This window comes from Lissotriton helveticus, chromosome 2_1, assembly GCF_964261635.1.
Source record: "Lissotriton helveticus chromosome 2_1, aLisHel1.1, whole genome shotgun sequence".
NCBI lineage: Eukaryota > Metazoa > Chordata > Amphibia > Caudata > Salamandridae > Lissotriton > Lissotriton helveticus.
The window spans coordinates 282,307,975-282,328,532 of NC_136059.1; the positions used below are offsets into that span (position 1 = coordinate 282,307,975).

Consider the following 20,558-nt stretch of genomic DNA (forward strand, 5'->3'; position numbering starts at 1 on the left):
AATTGCAAATTGCTGGCACTAAAGTCATTTGCCCACTTTCAAGAGACTGATTCATAGCTATGCATGCCTTAGCTGCTGGATAGCTCGAAGGTGAAAGGCTCAGGAGTGGCTAAAGAGTATTTCAGTCTTCCAAAATAAAGAATCACTTGATATACATGAAATGCCTACTAAATGTGTGCCTCTCTAATACTGCAATGTCCTCACAGGTACTGCTCGGAAATTACTGACTATCCACAATGCTACGACATTGTGCTTTAAGGGGATATTATCATGGTCATTAACAGAACAAAACTATTTTGCAGCATCTCCGGTAAAAAGGAAAAACATTCAAACCCAACTCATTACATGTCTGTTCGTCATTGTTTGTAGTGTTGGTGTCGCAGACAGGATTGCTACTGCTGCTTTAACGTATCCCAAGAGTATGCTTTGGGTTTTGTCCTTGCTCATGATTGGATGGCTTTCTTGTTCATTTTAATTCCCTGCTCCTCAGCTGATTGCTTTCCACCCTATTCTTGTGTGCGTACAGCCCCAGCTTTACTGATTTACTGTGTTTGTTATCGAATCAGTTGTAGCATTTGTGAGAAGTTGGGTAGTTAATTGAGGGGGATGTGAGCCCTCTAGTTGCTTGGCACAAAAACAGTCAGGCTTAAGTTAGAGGCATTGTCTAATGTTTTGTGCAGCACTCAAACAGCAACTCGATACAAGAAAAATCCCACACTAATTTAGAAAAATAGAGTAAATGTCAATTGTCTTTTTAATACTGAAATGACAAAAAATACAATCAGTAGAGCCGGAGTTTGTAAAGTTTAAAGTGAAAAATAGCACCTAAAAGATGAAAGCACCAACATCAGCTTCTGGTCGGGTGAGACCGGGGCAAAGTGGCTGGACCACAGTTCGGATACACTGAGTGGATTGGGCCCGCTCTAGGCTTAACTTTGGACTTGGGAGAAATTTTGAAGATAAATGTCTGAGGAAGGTAAAGTTTATTGGGGCAAGGCAACCAACAGTTTCCAAGGAGGAGGCAACGCCATCAGGGAGCCACAGGACAAAGTTGCATGAAGATTTCTAAGTTTGGACTTAGTCTCTTTTTATGAAGTAAAATAGAATACAGCTAGATGAAATCACAGGCTCTATCCGAGGAGGGCTCCTGGAGGCTGAATGCCATTCCTGAGAGGAGCTCCTGAACAAGATTTACTGCTGCGGAGAAGAAAGTAGCAGGAGCTACCATGAAGTCAGGCTGACCGGCGATGCACCTTGGGCTGTTGAGCAAGCACGTAGATCTTTGTCTCCTCTTGGTTATCAGGGCAGCTTTTTGGCAGAATCTGTTTTATGTCCCAATTTTTGGATTTGGGCTATCTGGGCACCTTTATCACTGCTTCCAATGAACCACGACTAGGAGCACCACTTGGAGAGTCAGGACTCACTCAGGCTAGGTCCAGGTGCAGGTTTGAGATTGTTGGAGCCTCTTCTGTCCTCGAGACTTTGATCAGGAGGCCAGCCAACTAGCAGTGGGAGTCACTCTGTAAATCCTGGGTTCAAGCAGAAGTGCAGGTGTGAAGCATCAGGACAGTCCCCTGAGGGCACAGGGCAGACTTCAGGCAGCAGGGAATTCCTCTCGGTGCAGAAAGGCAGTACATAGAAGGCCACAGGCAGCCGGACAGTCCTCTAAGAGTTCTTCCACAGGTCCAGAAGTGAACTGAAGAGTGGGCCTGAGAGCTATATTTTTATACCTGATGCCAGTTTTGAAGTGGAAGAAATCTAAAGAATTTTCCCCCACAGAATTGTCTGGAATTTCTTTGCCTCTCTGCCCTGGATTTTGTAATCACAAAAGGCGAGTGTGAAGTTCTTTATGTGTGTGCTGAGGCAGTGTCTTTGAAGTACAAGTGAGCTGTGCACAGCTCTGCCCCATCCTCCTAAGATGGTCCATCCTGCCAACACCAAATGCCCCTATTTTGTGGTTGTCAGGGAGGAATACACAAAGGTCAACTGCCAACTACACGTAGTGATTTGACCCAGGAACAGGCTTAAGACACCAAATGTTTAGGACAAGAAAATGCCAACTTTCTAATAGTGTCATTTGCTGAATTGTGACTTAAAGTCCGACTTTGCCAGTAAAAGGGAATTTTTAGATTGCAATTCTTTAGACGACAAACATAATATTTCTACCTGTTCCCAAACAAAGGTTATCACTTATTAAATGTAATAAGGTAACCCAATGTTATTCTATGGAAGAGGTGGGCCTCACAGTAGTGGAAAACAAATGTAGGAGTTTTTAATACCAGGACATGTAAACTTAAAAGTACATGTTCAACTTTTGAACTTGACTACATCTTGCCTTATGGAATGTTCAGGGCTTACTATAGGGGTGACTTATATGTATTAAAAAGGGAGTTTTAGGCCTTATGTTGGAATATGGATAATTAGTAGGTGTAATGATGCACCTACCACTAGCAACAAGACCACTAACACAATATAAGGCCCAGTCAATGTCTCAATAAATGATTCCCTTGCTCAACCCTTGGTAGCTGGCTGCGAGCAGGCATGCCTAACTTAAGAAACAGGTGTGTAAAGCATTTAGAAAAACCAATACATTTAATAAGTAAGACAAAACACACAATAAAAATCCACATTCAATTTATAAAAATAGGAAGTATTTTTATGATTTTACTGACACCAGAACCGATAAAATCCAATGTGCGGAACCGGAGAATTTTTAAAGAACATATTCTTTACAGTGCCTAAAAACAGAAAGCGCCAACTTGGGACATCTGGTTGCACCTGACCAGGACAAAGTCAAGGTTTGAGGCCGACAGCAATGGAGTGCGGGTCCGACACACTGAGCGCCAAGGCCCGGTCAAGTTATCACCTTCGCACTTAGTAGTTTTTCTGCAGCTTTTTATCTCATCATCGAGCGGGGCACTTCGTCAGGCCAGGATCTGGATCAACGACGACGGCTTGGATTTTCATGAGGCCTCGGAGGCGTCCTGTAAGTCTTGAATTCCGGAGCTTTCAGCGGGATGAATCTGAAATCCAGACTGAGTCGCGGTTCAATGTCGGCGGTGTGGCTCTCGACGATGGGTTGGTCCACTTATCAAGCTTTATCACGAAAGTTCTCCAAACTTCAGGAAGTGCTTCCTAAAATTCCTTTTGGGGGTACAAAATGTTCGCAAACAAAAGCCAAGGTTCCAGAGTCTCTTAGTCGCTCCTCAGAAATTGGGACTACAGTTACCATCATGCACCTGGCCAAATTCTTCAAAGTCCAGCTGAAGGTGTTCAGGTGTGTTATTCTTGCTGGAGATGATGCAGGTGGAGCTCTTTTAACCTGTTGCTTTCAGGGAGTCCACTCCTTCTATTTTTGAAGCAAGGCAAAGTCCTTAGGTTTGTAGCTCATTAGATTGCCGAAGGTGCAGTCCTTCAAAGTGCAGTCCTCTTGGTGCAGGCCAGGGTTTCAGCAGGGTAGTCCTTCTTCTTGTAGGTTCAGGAAGGGGATCTGAATTGCTACACAGCTCTCCCATATTTATCTAGTGTTCTAGGGAAACAAGCTGTGGGGGCACCCTTGACCAATGGGGTACAGGTTGCCACCCAAAATAATGACGGCTTCCGCCAAAGTGTGGCATATTTCTGTCCCACAAAGTACTGTACTTTAAATTCAAGACGGAGGAACTTTCTTTTTGGGGTTTATGATCTGGTGAAGCCAACCTACTGGTGTGGCGCATTTCTCCTAATACTCCCCTTCCAGACCTCCTGCAAATTCCATTCCTGGGGCTCCCATCTGGCTGGGGGATACAGGAAGAGGGGGTAGGCCCAGCTTACATCCTTACTGCCCTGATCTCTTTGAAGACCAGTTTTTTTTACCTAGCCCCCTTCCTGGCCTGCCTCCTTCCTGACCTGTTCTCTTCAGCTGCATATCTCTCCCCACCAGATAACTCTCTATGCAGGCCACTCATCACCCCATCAAAGCAGTTTGTCTCAGCATGCGAGGATTGACCAATCAGGAGAGGCTAATAGAAGAAGGCTGGATTATGGTTCACAGAAAATAAAGTTCTATAACTTATTTTCCTTATTAGTTATGATAAATTCAGCAGTGGCAAGTTTTTGGATTTATCATTACCAATTGTTTAAGTCCTAGTAATATTATTTTAGCTCACTCCTGTCAATAGCTATACTCCATTAAATTATTCCCATGTTGGCCTATATACCTAAAATGTTACAATGTGGAAAAACACAATTGGTAGTTTTTACCTCACCAGGGCATATAAAACATCTTAATTTTTCATGACACCCTACCCTACTGGGGGCACCTAGGTTATACCTTAGGGGAGACTTATATGTAACAATAAGGTACTTTAATACTTTGGAAGCACCTTTAAATCCAAAGTTGAAACTGCATAGAATTTCAATTCAAAAGTAACCTGCAAAGAAAGTCTGTTAAAATGGCAGCAGGCAACACAGCAGTTCACATTTAAATGCATTAAATCTGCTCTGCCACATACTAGGGACTAACAGGTAGGTTGTCAGTACCAATTGTAATTACACCTAATTGCCATATACCTCTTATTCGGAGCACTGGCATTGGGTCTGGTTATCAGAGTCCGGGGCATAGTCAAAGTTATTTACCACCAGTGTCAGTCAAAAAATGGGGGTGACCAGGGCATAAAGGAAGACTTTCTCACAGTTGGCAAAGGGGTTATTTATCCAAGTCAAATTTCCCATTTAAAATTGTTCCAAAGGCTACAATGGCATGCCTGAGACTTGTTTGGAAGGGCTACTTACGTGAGTGGCACAATACATGCTGCATGCCCACTAGGTGCAAACCTACTAACCCTGGTAAAATTGCATACCACTTTACTAGGGACATATAAGTAAATTAAATATGCCAATCAGGTATAAGACAAGTTTACTATGTTTTAGGGAGAGAGCACAAGCACTTTAGAACTAGAAGAGCACAGAGTCAAATGAATTCAGCAAAAACAGGAGGAGTGTGGCCAAAACGTTTGGAATGACCCTGTGAAGAGGCCCAAATCCAACAGCCTCACACTGCTGACCTCAGGGACCTAGATTTTAATGTACATAGTCATGTGAACGTTGGGCCTTGATTGGAGTGCATTTGCCATATTTTTCCCCTGGTACATGGCCCCTCCCCTTTGCATCACTTCCCGCCGCTCCTCTCTCTGTCCTTCTGCCTCACTTCTTTTTTCCCTCTTGCTTTCTCCTCCACTCCTTCTTTCTCCATGGCCACAAGACATCTTCACAGTGAAGTCTAGACACAACAAAGATAGCCACTCATCACTGCTGCATTCTGCTGCTGACACTATAGGCTTTACGAGTGCTTGTACAATTATGGTGCATGCATTTGAAGTAGTTGACCATTTTGACATTCAACTTTGTTGGGTATACTAGCCCGAGATGGATATCACATTGAGCAACGTTTCATATGGTAGCGTAACAATCAAGTCAGTAATTAAGATACATCAATGAAAGCAAAGAAGTGAGCCACACACTTTGCATTTGTGCACCATATACTGTTTCAAAGAAGGTGCATAGTGCTCATGTGTGTTCACACATTTGTTAAACACAAGAAAATATAGTGTCTGTACAAACAATCAGACAAAGGAACGACAATAATTTGTAATCAGTGACAGTGAGTATTCAGTATTTATGGGTCACTGGGAAAGGAAGTTGATAATGAGTTCCATTTGTCAGGTGAGTCAATTGCGTTTTGACCCTTCACATTTATTGTGTCATTATCAGGACTGTTGATTATAAGAAAAAGCAGTAAGTCATGTACTTACATAAAACAAGAAATAACATGGAGTTAGAAAAAAAGTTATTTGAAAAAAGAATAGTGTATGGGCAGTAAGTAACCAATTTGACTATTCTCCATTGCCGAGAAGCCAGTACTGGCAAAACAGATCAGTTTGTGTGAAATTACTTAAACTCATCAATGTCGAAAGGGCACTTCCTTGCATAGACTGCAAATGTTTTAAATGGAAGGAAGTTTCTGCTATGAATCAACAGGTAGTAGTGTTAATAGTAAATTATGTAAATAATAAATAAAAATAATGTCAGGGAAAAGTCAATTGCTGATCATGATGGGAAAACACAATCAATGTCAATACCTAATTGTGGTAAGGTCAAAGTAAGCAAAAACGCACTGCAAAAATGCCAGTGTTGTACCTTGATGTTAGTTCGGACATGATTCAAAAGAGATGACCAGGAATCGAGGAGGAATAAAAGCATAATAGCATCTGCTGAAGGGTCTGCACCAGTTGGTGTTCCAGAGCAGAAAAGATATGATGCACTATGATTGGGCCATCCTAAATATCCAAGATGGCCACCATCAGTGATGCATATGAAAATGTAAAAGACATTTCCCTGCCTGCCGGGGTATGTGGGCGGTAGAGGGAAAATTAATCGTTCTAACATTAACTGAGAAGACTAAAATGATGAAAAAGTAAACTGAATAATCAAAAAATTGAGAAAAAAAGAGGATAACGGGGAAAAATCCAAAATGCTCAAAGGAGGGTCCAACTCGCCGTGCCACACTAAAATATACATAGACCTCACTGGAAATTCATGTTATTTAAAGGATACAAATAAATTATCCTGGATTACAATAATAAATAGGCCTGGGCATGAAATTCTGCTCAGCTCGAGCTGTTTTCTGAGTTTTTCCCACTCTGTCCTCCACGTAGCGCATGAAGTTCCAAAACAGAGCAGAGTTTTTTCCTCACTCACCAATATTAAGTTGGCGAGTGCGAGCGAGGAAAATCTCACTCCAGGCCACCTCCTGGAGAGATTTCATAATGTGGGCGGTCGCGGATGGCTACTACCGCTTGCGTTGAGAAACATTCTGTTTGCGTTGGGGAAGCTGCTGGTCAAGGAGAACACCGATTTGAATGGCAGAAAGAAGCAGCGCCCTCTTGTGCTGCTCATGGTGCCGGTCGCGAGGATTTTCCAGCACAAGACAAACACCTTGCGCTAGAAATCATCAACACAAAAGCGTGACCTAATGCCCTCTGCCGCTTGTGGAATTCCATGTAGAGTTTTTGGGTCACTGGGCGATGTAACAGAGTAATTTAAAACCAAATAATACAGAATAAGTCAGAAGCATGAAGATAATGTAAAGTCGGACCAAGGACAACCTTGCACAGCTCTAAGAATTCCCTTGTTCCCGTGCTTTCCAGGGGGTTATTCAGACCCCACAATCCCTAGGGCCAACAGGCTGACCTCTGTATTCAAAGCTTTTGATTTTTATGAATAATGCCTTGAATTATCATTCTGCCCGAGAGTCAAATTCGTAGTAATTGCTACACTGATGCACTGTCTCTTTCTCGCTTGCTTGCTTCCCCACTATCTCTCTATTTCTCTCAGTTTTTGGAATAAAGTTGAAACAAGTGATTTTGCATTTTTTCCATTTGTCATTTTGGGCCAGATGTATGACCCTTTCATTTAGCGTCTCGCAATTTGCGACTCATTGCGAGTCACCAGTTGCGAGGCGCTAAATGAAACATACAAGAATGTTATTACACTGTTTTGCGAATCCCAATGTTATCGCAAATTGCGGGGCTCATTAATATTAATGAGCCTCTCACAATTTGCCAGCCCATTGAGAATGCCAGCACTCCCAGGGATGGTGGCCTGCTGGGGTCAGTAGACCACCAAGTTTGGGACTGCATTTTAATAAAACAGCTTTTCTTTTTTTTTTTTGCAGCCTATTTTCATTATGGAAAACGGGATGCATTTGAAAAAATAAAATGAGATGTTTTCGTTTAATTTTTTAAGGGCAGGTAGTGGTCCCTGGCACCACTGCCTGCCCTTAAAAAATATTTTTAGAAACAGTCACAAAGTGGTAGGGGTCCCCTGGGAACCCTTCCAAATTGCGACTGCATTACCACCCTCTTGAAGAGGATGATAATTTGTGAGTGTTTTGCAACAACAATTGCGGTCACAAAACATTCACACATAGCATTGCGGACGCAATTAGGAAGGGTACACCCCTCCCTAATTGCGACTCGCATTTCCTAAATAGCGAGTCGCAAGAAATTGCGACCCGATATTTAGGAATTGTACATGGCCAACAAAGATTTTGCATGCGCAAATAGGTTTGCAAACCATCGTACATCTGGCCCCTTCTTTTTCTGGCTCTAATGGTAAGAAGGTTTCTGCTCTATTGATAAAATATCATCTTGAGCGTAATATCACTTATGTGCATGCTAAGGAAAGGATTCCACTGAAGCCATCCTGTTAATGTTAGCTTATCTATCTTGCTCTCTCTTGCACAGTCTTCTGGAAATGTAAAGGTCATAACACTGGTTTTCTGACTGAGTCCCATGTTATGTTGTCTTAGGAGAAGGCATTCCAAGGTGGTTCCATTCAATGTGCAAGTTACAGGAAAAATTCATCAACATACTCCAGTGCAGAAGAAATGGCATTTGGGCAAACTCTCCATTACTTCCAATCTGAAATATCTGTGTGTACTTTGACCATCAAAAGTGGAGGGTTACGTATACCGCATTGGAATTTAAATGCCAACGCCCACGGACTTGTAATAGAGGTACTGTACATGTGACGTATTCAAACAATAAAAGTTATTTTGTTGGCATAGTTTTCTGTTTGATAATTTCATTTGCATTTGATAAGAGAGGGAAACAGTGGGCACAAAACATACAGTGACCAATACTAGGCAAGACAACGTTTATTGTGGGCAAAATACAAAACTATAAGGGCCTCATTATGATTTGGGCGGTCGGACCGTAGACAACACGTTGATGGCGGTCCGAAAGCCCTTCAGTCCGATTGCCGTATTTGGATTTTGGCAATCGGACCGACATCAGCCCAACGCCACACTGCCGCCTCCACTAGAATCCTGGATAGACGGTGCGGTGGTCGGAAGAGCGGCAGGAAATGGCAGCGGTGCCAAGATCAGGGCCCGCAGTTGGGATTACAATATCCATTTGTGACATTCTTTTAATGACAGGAGGGATATTGGGGGCTCCAAACAGAGCCCCCGTCTGTCTTGGGCAACTGAAAAGTGGCCTTAGGGTCACATGTAGTGACCTCAGTGCACCTTATGCCATGCACAGCATGGTGAATGGCATTTGGTGCATGGACATGCAGGAGGTGCTGCACAGAATCAGCATGTGCTGTGGCCTTTACTAGGGCCGCAGCGTGCCCCGATGAGTTTGTGGCCCTCAGCCTTGTGGTCACGTCGTAATTCTGTGGTTGACCCATTTCACAAAGAGAATTTTTAACATATGCCAGCCACAGAATAGTGAAAAATGGGTTTGGGTATAAAGTTGGTCCTCATAGTGGACAACACACTGTACCTCAGGTTACACATAGATGTATAGTCTTCTCTCATCAAGCCCTTTATGCACTGAGCAATTGTGATCTTTGTGGCTAGTAGTAGAACTATGTCTCAGGGGCCTGTTATGATGATGGACCAATATGGATCATCTGTAAGATACGGTGATACAAGTGCAGTTATGACAACGGCCAACATTTGATATTGGAAATTATATGAAAGGCCTAAAGAAGAAGTGGTCAATTGGTACTGAAAAGGAGAACACCACAAGCTCTTTCTATAGTGACTTTTAACTTGGGGAAATGGAAATATTTGATAGAGTTTGAGAGGGGAACAAATCAGTATGGGGTGACTATGTATGTAATCAAGTTTTAGTGTCTGGAAGGGGAGGGTAAATTAATTTCTATATTGTGATGTTTAGATCTTGTTCAATATCATGTTTTTTAATTGTATCTATGGGTGATGTGATGTACTGATTTTAATTAATCGAACATCAATAAATTCTTACTTACTTTGTGGAAGGTGGAGCTTGAAGCCACCATTCTGGGATTTTGCAGCCTTGAACATGGGAGTTCTCTAACATTTCTCCTACAATGCAGAACCAACTACCAAAAGTTAAATATCAGAGAGTTTCTTTCATGTGCAGTGCATGACTTTTACAATGACACATATTTCCCTTTTGCTAGCAGAGTTGATGCTTCTTTGCCAATGTTATCAGTTTACTGAATGAAGGTTAGTACTGCACATGAAAAGATGATCACAAACTAACATCTATGTTCCTAATAAGTGTCATAACCTCCCCATTGACATCAGAACTGCCCAATCCTTCTGCAGTTCAGAAAGACTTTCAAGACATTCCTCTTAAGAGAGAACTTAACCTCAAAATGGTAACATGTAACAACGTTTTGAATGATATTATGCTGATACAGTCTGTTTTCGCCATCCGTGCAAGTGACTAACACTGTTTGTCCGACTTCAGTGTTTATATTTTATGCACTATAAATGGTGGATGTGTTTTTATATGAATTTGCCTGTTAAGAAGACCATTCCGGTCAAAACGTGTTGCTGTTTTCTTTAATACAGTAAGTATCCGAAAAGTGACCCTGGTGTGCGAGTTTTTTCTGTGTCTTATCCTTAACATGGAAGTTCTTTCATTTACAAATGGGTTTCGGCATCCGTACGTCCCACCAACCCCATCCGGCGAAGGAGATCAATTTTGCCAGAAGTTTTATATATTGCCAAGATATATATACACACTTTTGGTTAAAGTAAATCTATCTTTACCTATGGATACTTATCTTCTCAATATTTGGTTCCCCCATATTTTGGCTACAATTTGCAGGTAGCAAGGTATCGTGCAATAAACATAGCCCCACTAATGTTCATTATAGCAGAAAAGGCCAATTTATTTAGGACAGTTGCAGTTTACCCATCGCATATTTATATACAGTATGAAATAAATTGCATTTTCACCAAAACCCCAAACTTTAGTCCAATAATTCAATCAAAACTTCATATAATAAACCCCATGTCATTGTAAACCCCAACTTCTCTCCTCCCCATCCCCGCTTTCAGACATTTCCACCCCCGCCCCTAGGAGTGGGTGAGACCGCTCCTGACTTACCCCCCCAAAAGAACGCCATAAATGACAACAGGAAAATTGGGAAACTTCAATACCATCCTAACATAACGAGCACAACAAGAAGATTTCCACCACCCAATGCGCCTAATGTCATCCCATGCTAAACCCAACATTGCTGCTTCTGTAGCAGCCCCAATACGAAAGGAATATGTGCCAAACAAAGCCGGATTTAAACCTATCCTAAGGAGAGCCTTCCGTAAAACTGCCAACATGTGGGCACTAGTGAACTTGAAGCCATCCTTATGACAAAATATGGCACCCGAAGCAGGACCTCCTGTGCTACTAAAATGTTCCCACTCTACCACTAGGCAACATTCCTCTACACCACTCCTGTCCAGGTATACCCAAGTTCCCCTACCTAACTGGTCTGTTTTAGATGCCCTATCCTAAATTTGGACTGCTGCAAAAACACCGCATTGCTGCAAATGCCAGGTTGGCCACGCAAACCCAAAAGCTCAGAAACTCTAAATGCTCCAAAATATAGCCACATCATACACAAACGAAAACGGAAAATGTCCTAATCATTGTAGCAACAAACAGGCAACTGAAGCAAAAGTTGTTGTAAGAGATCAAAAGACACTGGCTGACATAAAGCTGCTGTAGGTTTCCGCTCTCTGCTGAGGCCTTTTAAACCTTTCTTTACTAGGCAACCTACAACTGAATCGTGCCCCCACCACAGCTGACCGTAAAACAAAATTCCTGCCAACTTCCCTGCTAGGGTGGAGTGAGATAGACCCTTGTTAATTAAATGTAAAACAAAACCCAGAATAAACTGTTCAAAAGTAGCCACCCTCCCAGACTGAAAATCAAAATTGCCATAACTTATGAACTCCAACCAAGCGTGACAATAGCTTCTCCTAGTAGAGGGTGCCACAGATTTCTCCACTAACTCTGCGATCTTCAATCCCCCAACTCTCAAACACTCTGTGCAATCGAAGTCTTGCTGGGGGCAGCCCCTGACGCCAAACTGTGGATCATCTGCTAATGAAAACGAGACAAAGCGTCTGCTATTAAGTTATCTGTACCAGGTGTATGTTGAGCCTTGAAAACAATGTTTAACTGTAAGCTCTTTAACATAAAAGACCGCAAAAGATGCAGAACTCTCAGATCTTTAGCTCTGTCTGTTGATGAGCTCAACCACTGCCATGTTATCAACGTGAAAAAGGACCGACCTGTCTCTGAACTCTTCCCCCCAAACCAACAGAGCCACAATCTGAGGAAAAGGTTCTAGAAAAGCAATACTGCGTCCCTGCTGCAACCAATGGGAAGGCCAGCGCTCTGCACACCACCGCCCCACCCAGAAAAGGCCAGACCCATGAGCCCCTGACGAGTAAATTTGAACCTGCCACAACATTTTGTCTTCGACAAAATAAAGGGAGACTCCATTGAAATCATCCAGAAATTGCAACCAGATACGGAGATCGTCCTTGACAGCCTTGGAAAGCCTGACCTTATGATGCGGGAGGAAAGCCCCAGACATGGACATCCCTAACCGTCTGTAAATAGTCCTGCCAGCCCTGACGACTCTGCATGCAAAGTTTAAATAACCTAATAGGCGCTGAACCTGCCGAAGTTCCAGTTTCGTCTGATCAAGAACCGATATCAAGAAGGACTTAAATTATTGTACCTTCCCTGCGGGCAACCTCGCCTACATGTCCAATGTATCAGTTTCAATCCCTAAAAAATGTTAGCATGGTGCTGGGACCCTCCATTTTCTCAGGAGCTAAAGGAACACCCAATTCCTGAGCCATATCCTGAAAACATTTCAACGCCAAGCTACACTGATTAGACTGCCTAGCACCAATGAACATGAAGTTATCCAAATAGTGGTATACAAGAGCCTGTCCACTGTGCTGTTGAAAGCACCACTGTAAAAAAGTGCTAAACCCTTCAAAGAGGGCACAAGAAACAGAACATCCCATAGGAAGGACTTTGTCAAAGTAAAAGCCTCCATCAAAAAACATGCCCAGTAGCTCAAAATCTGAAGGATGGATCGGCAACAGGCGAAAAGCAGATTTAATATCGCTCTAGGCCAACTCCGCCCCACCCCCACCAATCTCACCAATTTCAGTGCATCATCCACAGAAGCGTATGACACACTGGTGTCTGCTGGGGAAATGAAATCATTGATAGATTGACCCTCCGGCCAAGGTAAATGGTGTATCAAACGATAATCCCCTTCAGTTTTCTTGGGGACCACTCCCAGTGGTGAGACAATCAGATTCACAAAAGGACCCTGCAGGAAGGGGCCAGCAATCCTACCTGCCTGTAATTTGGACTGAAGTTTTTGTTGCACCACCTGAGGAAGTTCCTACGCTGAGTTAGGATTTTCTGCCCATCTCTGCTGACGTGCCCTTGGTATCCAATTTTAAACCCTTCCTTGAAGCCCCAGTACAAACTAGATGCCACTTCTTCATCTGGATAAGAGCCCAACAAATGTTCTAGAACTTCCAGTCTAATTGGAGTAGGAGACCTTTGGTTGATACTGGAAAAACGTCTCTCTCCCCCTCTGGAACCTGCTTTGATCTCCGGCTTTAGTACCTGCGAAGCATTAAGTGAATGGGTGCTTTCCCCCACATTGTGAGCATTCATGCTTGTAGCGACAAAATTGTTGGCTACAGAATCCTCTATTAAAATTCCAGCAGGCCCCTGGGACCTGTGGTGTTCCCCTCCTATGCCAACCCGGCCCATCCTGGGCGTGACGAGGAGGAAAGGGCCGGTAAGTGATAGGTAAGCCGCTGGCCCTGTGAGTTGTTGCCGGCAGGTGATTGGAAGACATCCATTGGAGCCACAGTTCAGAATCCACCTCCCCCATGGCTTGTCATTAAATATACTGAGCCGGGCCCTTAACTCCTCATCGTAGCTGAGCCATGCATAGCCACCAAAATGCATTTGGGCCTTGCGAATTATATCAATATATTTGAACAAAGCCACTGCCCTGTCCTGATGATGCTCACAATATACACTCGCATATATGAGGAAAGTGAATGTCCAATTGTCAATATTTTTAGGAACCCTAGGCCATTTGGGCAGCTCCCGCTCCTCTTCCTTGGACCCCTCCTTGGCCTGAACATCCCTATGTAATAACTTAAAAACATCCACAAACTCATGCTTCCAAATCCTAGCCTTAGTTTTCTCTGAAAGGTGGGACCCCATAGGCATTGAAAGACCCATATAAGGCAGCTTTTTATGAATATTCCGATCTTCCTCCTGTACCTATTTCCCAGAATGAATTAATTCAGCCCCCTGTTAGGATTGACTATTGGGAACCACATCTAATGTGACACTACCCGTAACCTTGGCTGGCACAACAGAAATACACCCACTTCAACTTGAGTTGTCCAGTCAGCAATCAACAGCCCATCCCCAACACCAATAGGACGCTTACTGGGCTGTCTAATATCCGAATAAGTCCATGTGTCCCACCAGTGTGACTTACCTGATGGTAATTGAGCGGAGCATTTATGGAATTCCTATGGGTCATCCCGCTGACGAGGGCCGCTTAGTCGGTCGTGATCTGATGTTCGCTCTAGACTGCTGTAACACACTAAGCACAGCTGTTGCCCCAAGAAACCCTTTTTAACCCCACTCTTTAAGTGCGGAACCGTCAATGATTCAACACCGCCAACGTCTCTCAATTCCCCTTCTTCCAGTTCATCCAGACCCTCCAGGATTTCGCAATTTGCAAAAAAATCGCGAAATCAGCAGTTTTGTAAAAATGCCGCGATTTTTACAAAACTGCCCGCGAAATTTCGAAAAAGTTATGTTTTTTTTTTTTACAAGATTCACAAAGTGAAAACAGATATTTTCACCTCTCCCTTCCCAACTTTTGGGAGACTAGGGTGGTGCTTACACTTCTACTCCTATGACTGCATGTTTCCTCTTTAATAAACAGCCTGTAACTGAGACGCATAGCCTCGCCCTTAGAAAACAAAAGTACACGCATGTGTGGACTCCCAGAACACCACCCATGTGTGATAGGTGGCCGCTTCCCTCCGAATCCTGCCAATGGGAAAGAAAAGATCCCTGTATAATGAACTGTCACTGCCACCTGCACGGTAAGGTCAGAAGTCCCATGACGCAGGAGGAATCACCTGGAAGCCCAGCAGGCAAGGGATATCTCTCCCAAAATAATAACACAGGAATATTCATGTCTCCAAAGTCCTGCGTTATCATCCCATCCGGAGGCAGGAAAAAGATAACAGGATGATTCTTGGCACTTCTAACGTGTATATATAGTAAGTAAGTAAGTAAGTATACTTATAAAGCGCACTGTTACTCCATCTCGGAGTGTCCTGGCGCTGTATACCGCTGGGGAACCCATCCTGGCTTTCCCTGTGAGATGGTCCCTTCTGGGCACCTCCAAGGTGAAGCCAGGCATCCCCGGCGCTGATGGGGCCATTGTGGAGATTAAGCAAGCTATTGCCCAGAGTGGGACCCATGGTTAGCGTAGGTACCTCGGCGAGAATTATCGAGTCCGCGGACATTGACCCAAGACCCTGCCGCGTCGGGAATTGAACCCTGGTCCCTGGCCGATCTCTGCTTCAGGGTCTGCCGCTTCTAACCAGTGAGCCACACTTCCCCTGTAGAACTCAGGAGGGTGGGTGGTGCTTCATTTTAAAATTCCGCTGCATTAAGCTCATAATGCCATGGTGATCAGTGCATTCATCCTTGCACACTTGTATGTTCGAGGGAGTTCTGAAAGATCCATGCTCCAAAAAAGTAAAACTGATGTTGGAGGTCACTAGGTGTACATAAAGAACCTGGAGGGAATACTGAAGTGAAAGTTTCACACGCTGGTACATCTGTGGGAGCACTTTTTGTTTATTATGTGATTCCACGCTTATTGTATCTTGCATTTATTGCCATTGTATAAAAGAATGAGATGTGTTGTGTTCTGGACATTGTCTCTACACATGAGGTTGTTACGAGCGTGTGGAGAGAATGCCAGATTAGTGGAATAGGAATGTTGATGATAAGAATATGAACATTAGTAACGGGACATTTGAGACCTGAGTCAGGCTTAATATGGACGCTTGTACCGCTCTCCTTTTCAAGAAATAAACTTGGAGTTACCTTTAACTACGTTCTGCATCCTAACTATCAACAGATAACACCACCAACATGGCCCAGGTTCTTATCTCAATGACAACAGGATATCTCAACACATTCTGCCAAAGTTGTCGCTACAAGTGTTAGCCCGCATCAGTCTTTATGCCAATAGCCTCACATTCAAACATCGCATTACAATTACCTCATCTCTCTGCATCTATGTAAACAAATGATCCTCATAGCACGCTCATTTTAACGCGTCCCCAGTGTGTTACTGGGCATGGCTAAGTTACCGAAAGATACAAAAATGCATGGGAGAGCCGGCGCCATTTTAGAGTGTTGTCTTCATTAGATTAAAAAGATAGTTGGAATGGCCACAGCCCAACCTCAAACAAAGAATTACTCAAGCCATGGAATGGATTGTTATAGATAATTTAATATGTAAGGTCCCCCTGAAAACTACATATATTAGAGGATTGTCACAGAAAACTCCTATATTACTTAATGAGCAATATACTATGTCCCAAAGGAAGAGTAGGGGTTTTATGTCTGCTAAAATCTATATGGGTAAATGCAGAGCAGAGTAGAAAACATCAGATGTTACTGATAATAATACTACTCGAAAGCGAGACAAGTGGAGATAGGTTAGAATTATATCCAAACTGGTCTCAGCAAATCATTTGCAGACTACACATATTTCTTTGAGTCTCTACCACTTGTCTGCCAACACAAGAACCTAGCATATCTCTTGTAAGAAAATAAATCACCAGAAAATTGGTGGCACGGGGGCCGCCAAAAGCTATCCTTTGAGTCTGTGTCATGCAAACATGTCATTCAGGCTCCTTGATCTTTAAAATGTTTCATCATCTTCCACTTAAATGAACCCTTTTACTTTATTCCTATGAACATGTTTGTTCACGGTCAACCTGCCCTTCCCACCAGAGACCCTTGATAAACGCAGGCGCGGCGAGGTAGTGATAGCGTCCTGGGTGCTGACGGAGACCCCAGCACCCTGGTGCACATTAGTACCCTTATCTGTACCCCCTCGGCGGGCATCCGACATGAGAGCTCTTGCACACTTGTGCATACATGATGGACAGCGGATCTCGCTGGCACACGCTTAGCCAGGGTCACTAACACATTTCACATATATTCGAGTGTAATTGACCTCGTGCATGCGCGTCTAAAAGACACCAACATGCTTGTGTGCACACATGGCTAATCGCACCCTTTATACATGTTTAAGTGCAGCACACACTTGTCTACACGCTTCCATAAGAGAGATGGGACACACAAGGAAAGTAAGTGGTTTTATAACAAACCCTTTACGTGTTCTGGCCATTTTTAATCCACTTACAAATTCGACAGAGTGGGGTAACACAGCCCTCCCTCGCAGTGGGTGGGGGGGCAAGCTCCGGGAGCTAAAGCAAATGGAGAAATGCATTTCCATGGATAACAGCCTTCACCTGTGGGCTGCTTCCTCTGTTCCATATTCCAGGTTGCCTATTCAAAGTGGCACCCGTCACTTCCGTACTATACTGACCTTGAGAAAACACCACTTGCTCATTTTCTGTGCCAACATACTGGTCATCATACATCAATTCATCTGACCCCACCACTGAGGGAGAGACCACAGATCCCAAACCAAGGAACACCCCTTCATTAGTGGTCACCTCCCAGGGGAATATTACCTGCCAATGCAGACTGGTGCAATAATGTGTCATTAGTCTCCAAAAAACAATCCTCCCCACTGTCACTAGAATAAACTACTAACGAGGAGGGGCAGCTAGAAAAACCTGGACTGGGCGCAAAGTTCACTGATTGTAGCCCAAAATTGACTCCTGCCTGTGAAATACCAGCTGGTGTTGCCTATGACACACTGCAGCCTGAAAAAACGGGCGTCCCCCTGCCTGAAACTCCAGGAGACTGAATCCTCAAACCCAGCCCCTCTCTGAGTCAAATCTCGAAGAGGGAACCAGCTCTCTTGACCCTGGAAACCCCTCCTCCCCGGGGCCGAGAATGCCTCAGTCTACGACCCACACGCGAGCCGGGCAGGCCTGAGAGCTGTTCTTCATGCAGCCTAAATGGAGCTGCTGAACAACTTCCCTCCCCCCACTTGGTCCCAATGAAACACTGCTGGGCACCGCTCCGGTAGGCAACTCCAGCGCAGGACGCTGCTGCTCCGGTAAACACGCCCCTACAGCCTTCTCCACCCCCTTAGCCATCTTGCCGTTTAGGGCAGGCACTACCCACCCAAGCCTCGCCAGGGACCCCAGGTCGCAACAGGTCCTCCTGCCCCACGGTGCACAAAACCGGGATAGCCGCGTGCACCTCCTCATTGCCAGCTATAATAAATAAGACTGGACACAATAGTAAATATCCCCCCAGTAAATACCTGGTGCAGTAGGCAAAATGGAAAAACAGCAGTGAACCGCAATGGGAAAACAGCGACGACACACCCCGGGCACCTCCGACGCAAGTATCTTCCCGCTAGCCTGCCTCTAATTACCGCCTCCTGAATCCCTTCCCCTGCCTAACTAACTACACCTGGCCCCTTGTTGGCGGTTTCCCTTGCGCGAAATAGCCCAGTTGGAGACCGGCTCGCGACCAGCTCCACCTGGGGTACCATTCTGATGTCAACATTAAGCTGGAATTCCTAATGTACTGTAGGGAGTACTTTGGTATATATATATATATATATCTTGACTCTTATAGCTTCCACTGCATGATCTCTTTTTTCCTTTCTACTGTTAGGTTGCTGCATCTGCAAATAATAAAATCCAGTCAGGTTTTCAGGCTATAAATATTCAGTAAAAAAAGGGGGTATATTTACAGGTAACATTCAGACATAATCAATGGCACATGGGAGAGTTTGAACTTACTCACCACAAGAGAAAATGTATATTGTAACAAGACTGAAATTGAAATGTTTTGTATGGCATGGCAGCACGGCTGGTTAATTTAACAAAATAGTGGTACATTTCTCATATACAGAATGTAGTTTACCACACTTTATTCAATATTATGTTCTTATAAATATATATTTCTCATATTTTTCTAGGGCATCGTATGGGTGGGTGTTGTTGAAGTTGGTAGTACAACTGCAGTGACGTACAATGCATCAATGGCTGACGTGCTATTTTTCCCCCGAAACCGACCATACTGGATAAAAAACATTGGAAACATCAGCAGTACCATAGTTTTATTTTTCTCAACATCAGAAGAACCTTTCTCCCTGGAAGTTAATGACGTGTTTTTCACCACACCAGAAGACATCCTCGCAAGGACATTATTGGTTTGCAATTTATAAAGATATCATTTGAAAGTAGGCATGTATATAACATCTATAATACATGATGTTGTTCTTGTACTCCGCTATACAGCTGTGATTAATTTCTCCTTATTTCACATATTCACAACTTATGTCAAGAAAAGTTTTATGAGGGGCAGTCTTAGTGTTAACTACAGATATGTTAGTTGTAATGTCTTGTTCCTCTAGCCTCATGTTCTGTGCACCTGTTAGCTTCCTACTCTGCCTCGCTCTCCTCGTTATACCTAACTGCTATTGGCTTTTGATATAGATCACACCATCTTCAGCAGATTTAGCTTTACCTGGTGAAATGCTGTCAGACACAGAGTCAATTCATGCTTTCTGCATTTGACCACTGATAAACTATGGGTATTTATGGTTTCTCAACAAACAGAAGTATCATTTCTGGCCTCCAACTTTAAAATTCCATCAGAAACCTTACGGCCAGATTGATTAAAAAACTGGTGTTGGTGCTCGTACAATGCAAATGACACCAACATCAACAGTCAACTTTCACATGCAAAAAGTAATTTTATGTTGAAAACTGACCATAATGAAGCACTAAAACAGCTTTGCACTGATCAGCGTTTAATTTATGCAAAGGGGATGTGACTGCAGCAGGAGAGCACACGCCGATGACCTCGCACCACTTAAGAACCCTCCAAGCAGACCCGGCGGCAAGAAAAACACCTGGTTCACCGAAGAACTCAAGGAATCAAAGAAGAACTGCCGCACCCTCGAGAAAGCCTGGCGGCTCGACCAGACCACAGACAACAGGACCGCCCTCAAGCACGCCACCCGCAAACACCATCAGCTGATCCACGCCACCAAGAAGACGGCACTCAAGGAACGACTGGACAACAACGCCCACGACAGCAAGGAACTCTTCAGCATCGTCAAAGAGTTCTCCAACCCCAGCGCCGGTAACAACGACATCACTCCCTCGCAAGACCTCTGCAACTCACTCGCCTCGTTCTTCCACCGCAAGATCGCCGACATACACAACAGCTTCGACGCACAGACCACACACCCTACCACCGAACCAATGCCAGCCACCACCACCCTCTGCAACTGGACCCCGATCAACACCGAAGACACCACCAGCACGATGAACTCCATCCACTCCGGATCACCAACCGACCCGTGTCCACACCACGTCTTCAACAAAGCCGACACCATTATCGCACCCCATCTCTGAGACACCATCAACTCCTCCTTCCACACCGCCACCTTCCCGGAGAGCTGGA

The 20,558-nt window shown here is 44.1% G+C and overlaps 1 protein-coding gene across 1 annotated transcript in view; it reads left to right on the plus strand.

Moving 5' to 3' along the window:
• Nucleotides 1-19,630, plus strand: part of LOC144820106 (uncharacterized) — a 50,505-nt gene extending 30,875 nt beyond the window's left edge. Inside the window, exons 5-6 of the mRNA XM_078677749.1 lie at nucleotides 8,351-8,557; nucleotides 19,063-19,630. Of these exons, the coding sequence (XP_078533875.1) occupies nucleotides 8,351-8,557; nucleotides 19,063-19,311 (456 nt within the window). The 3' untranslated portion in view covers nucleotides 19,312-19,630. The remainder of the gene's footprint in view (nucleotides 1-8,350; nucleotides 8,558-19,062) is intronic.
• The last annotated feature ends 928 nt before the right edge of the window (nucleotides 19,631-20,558 follow it).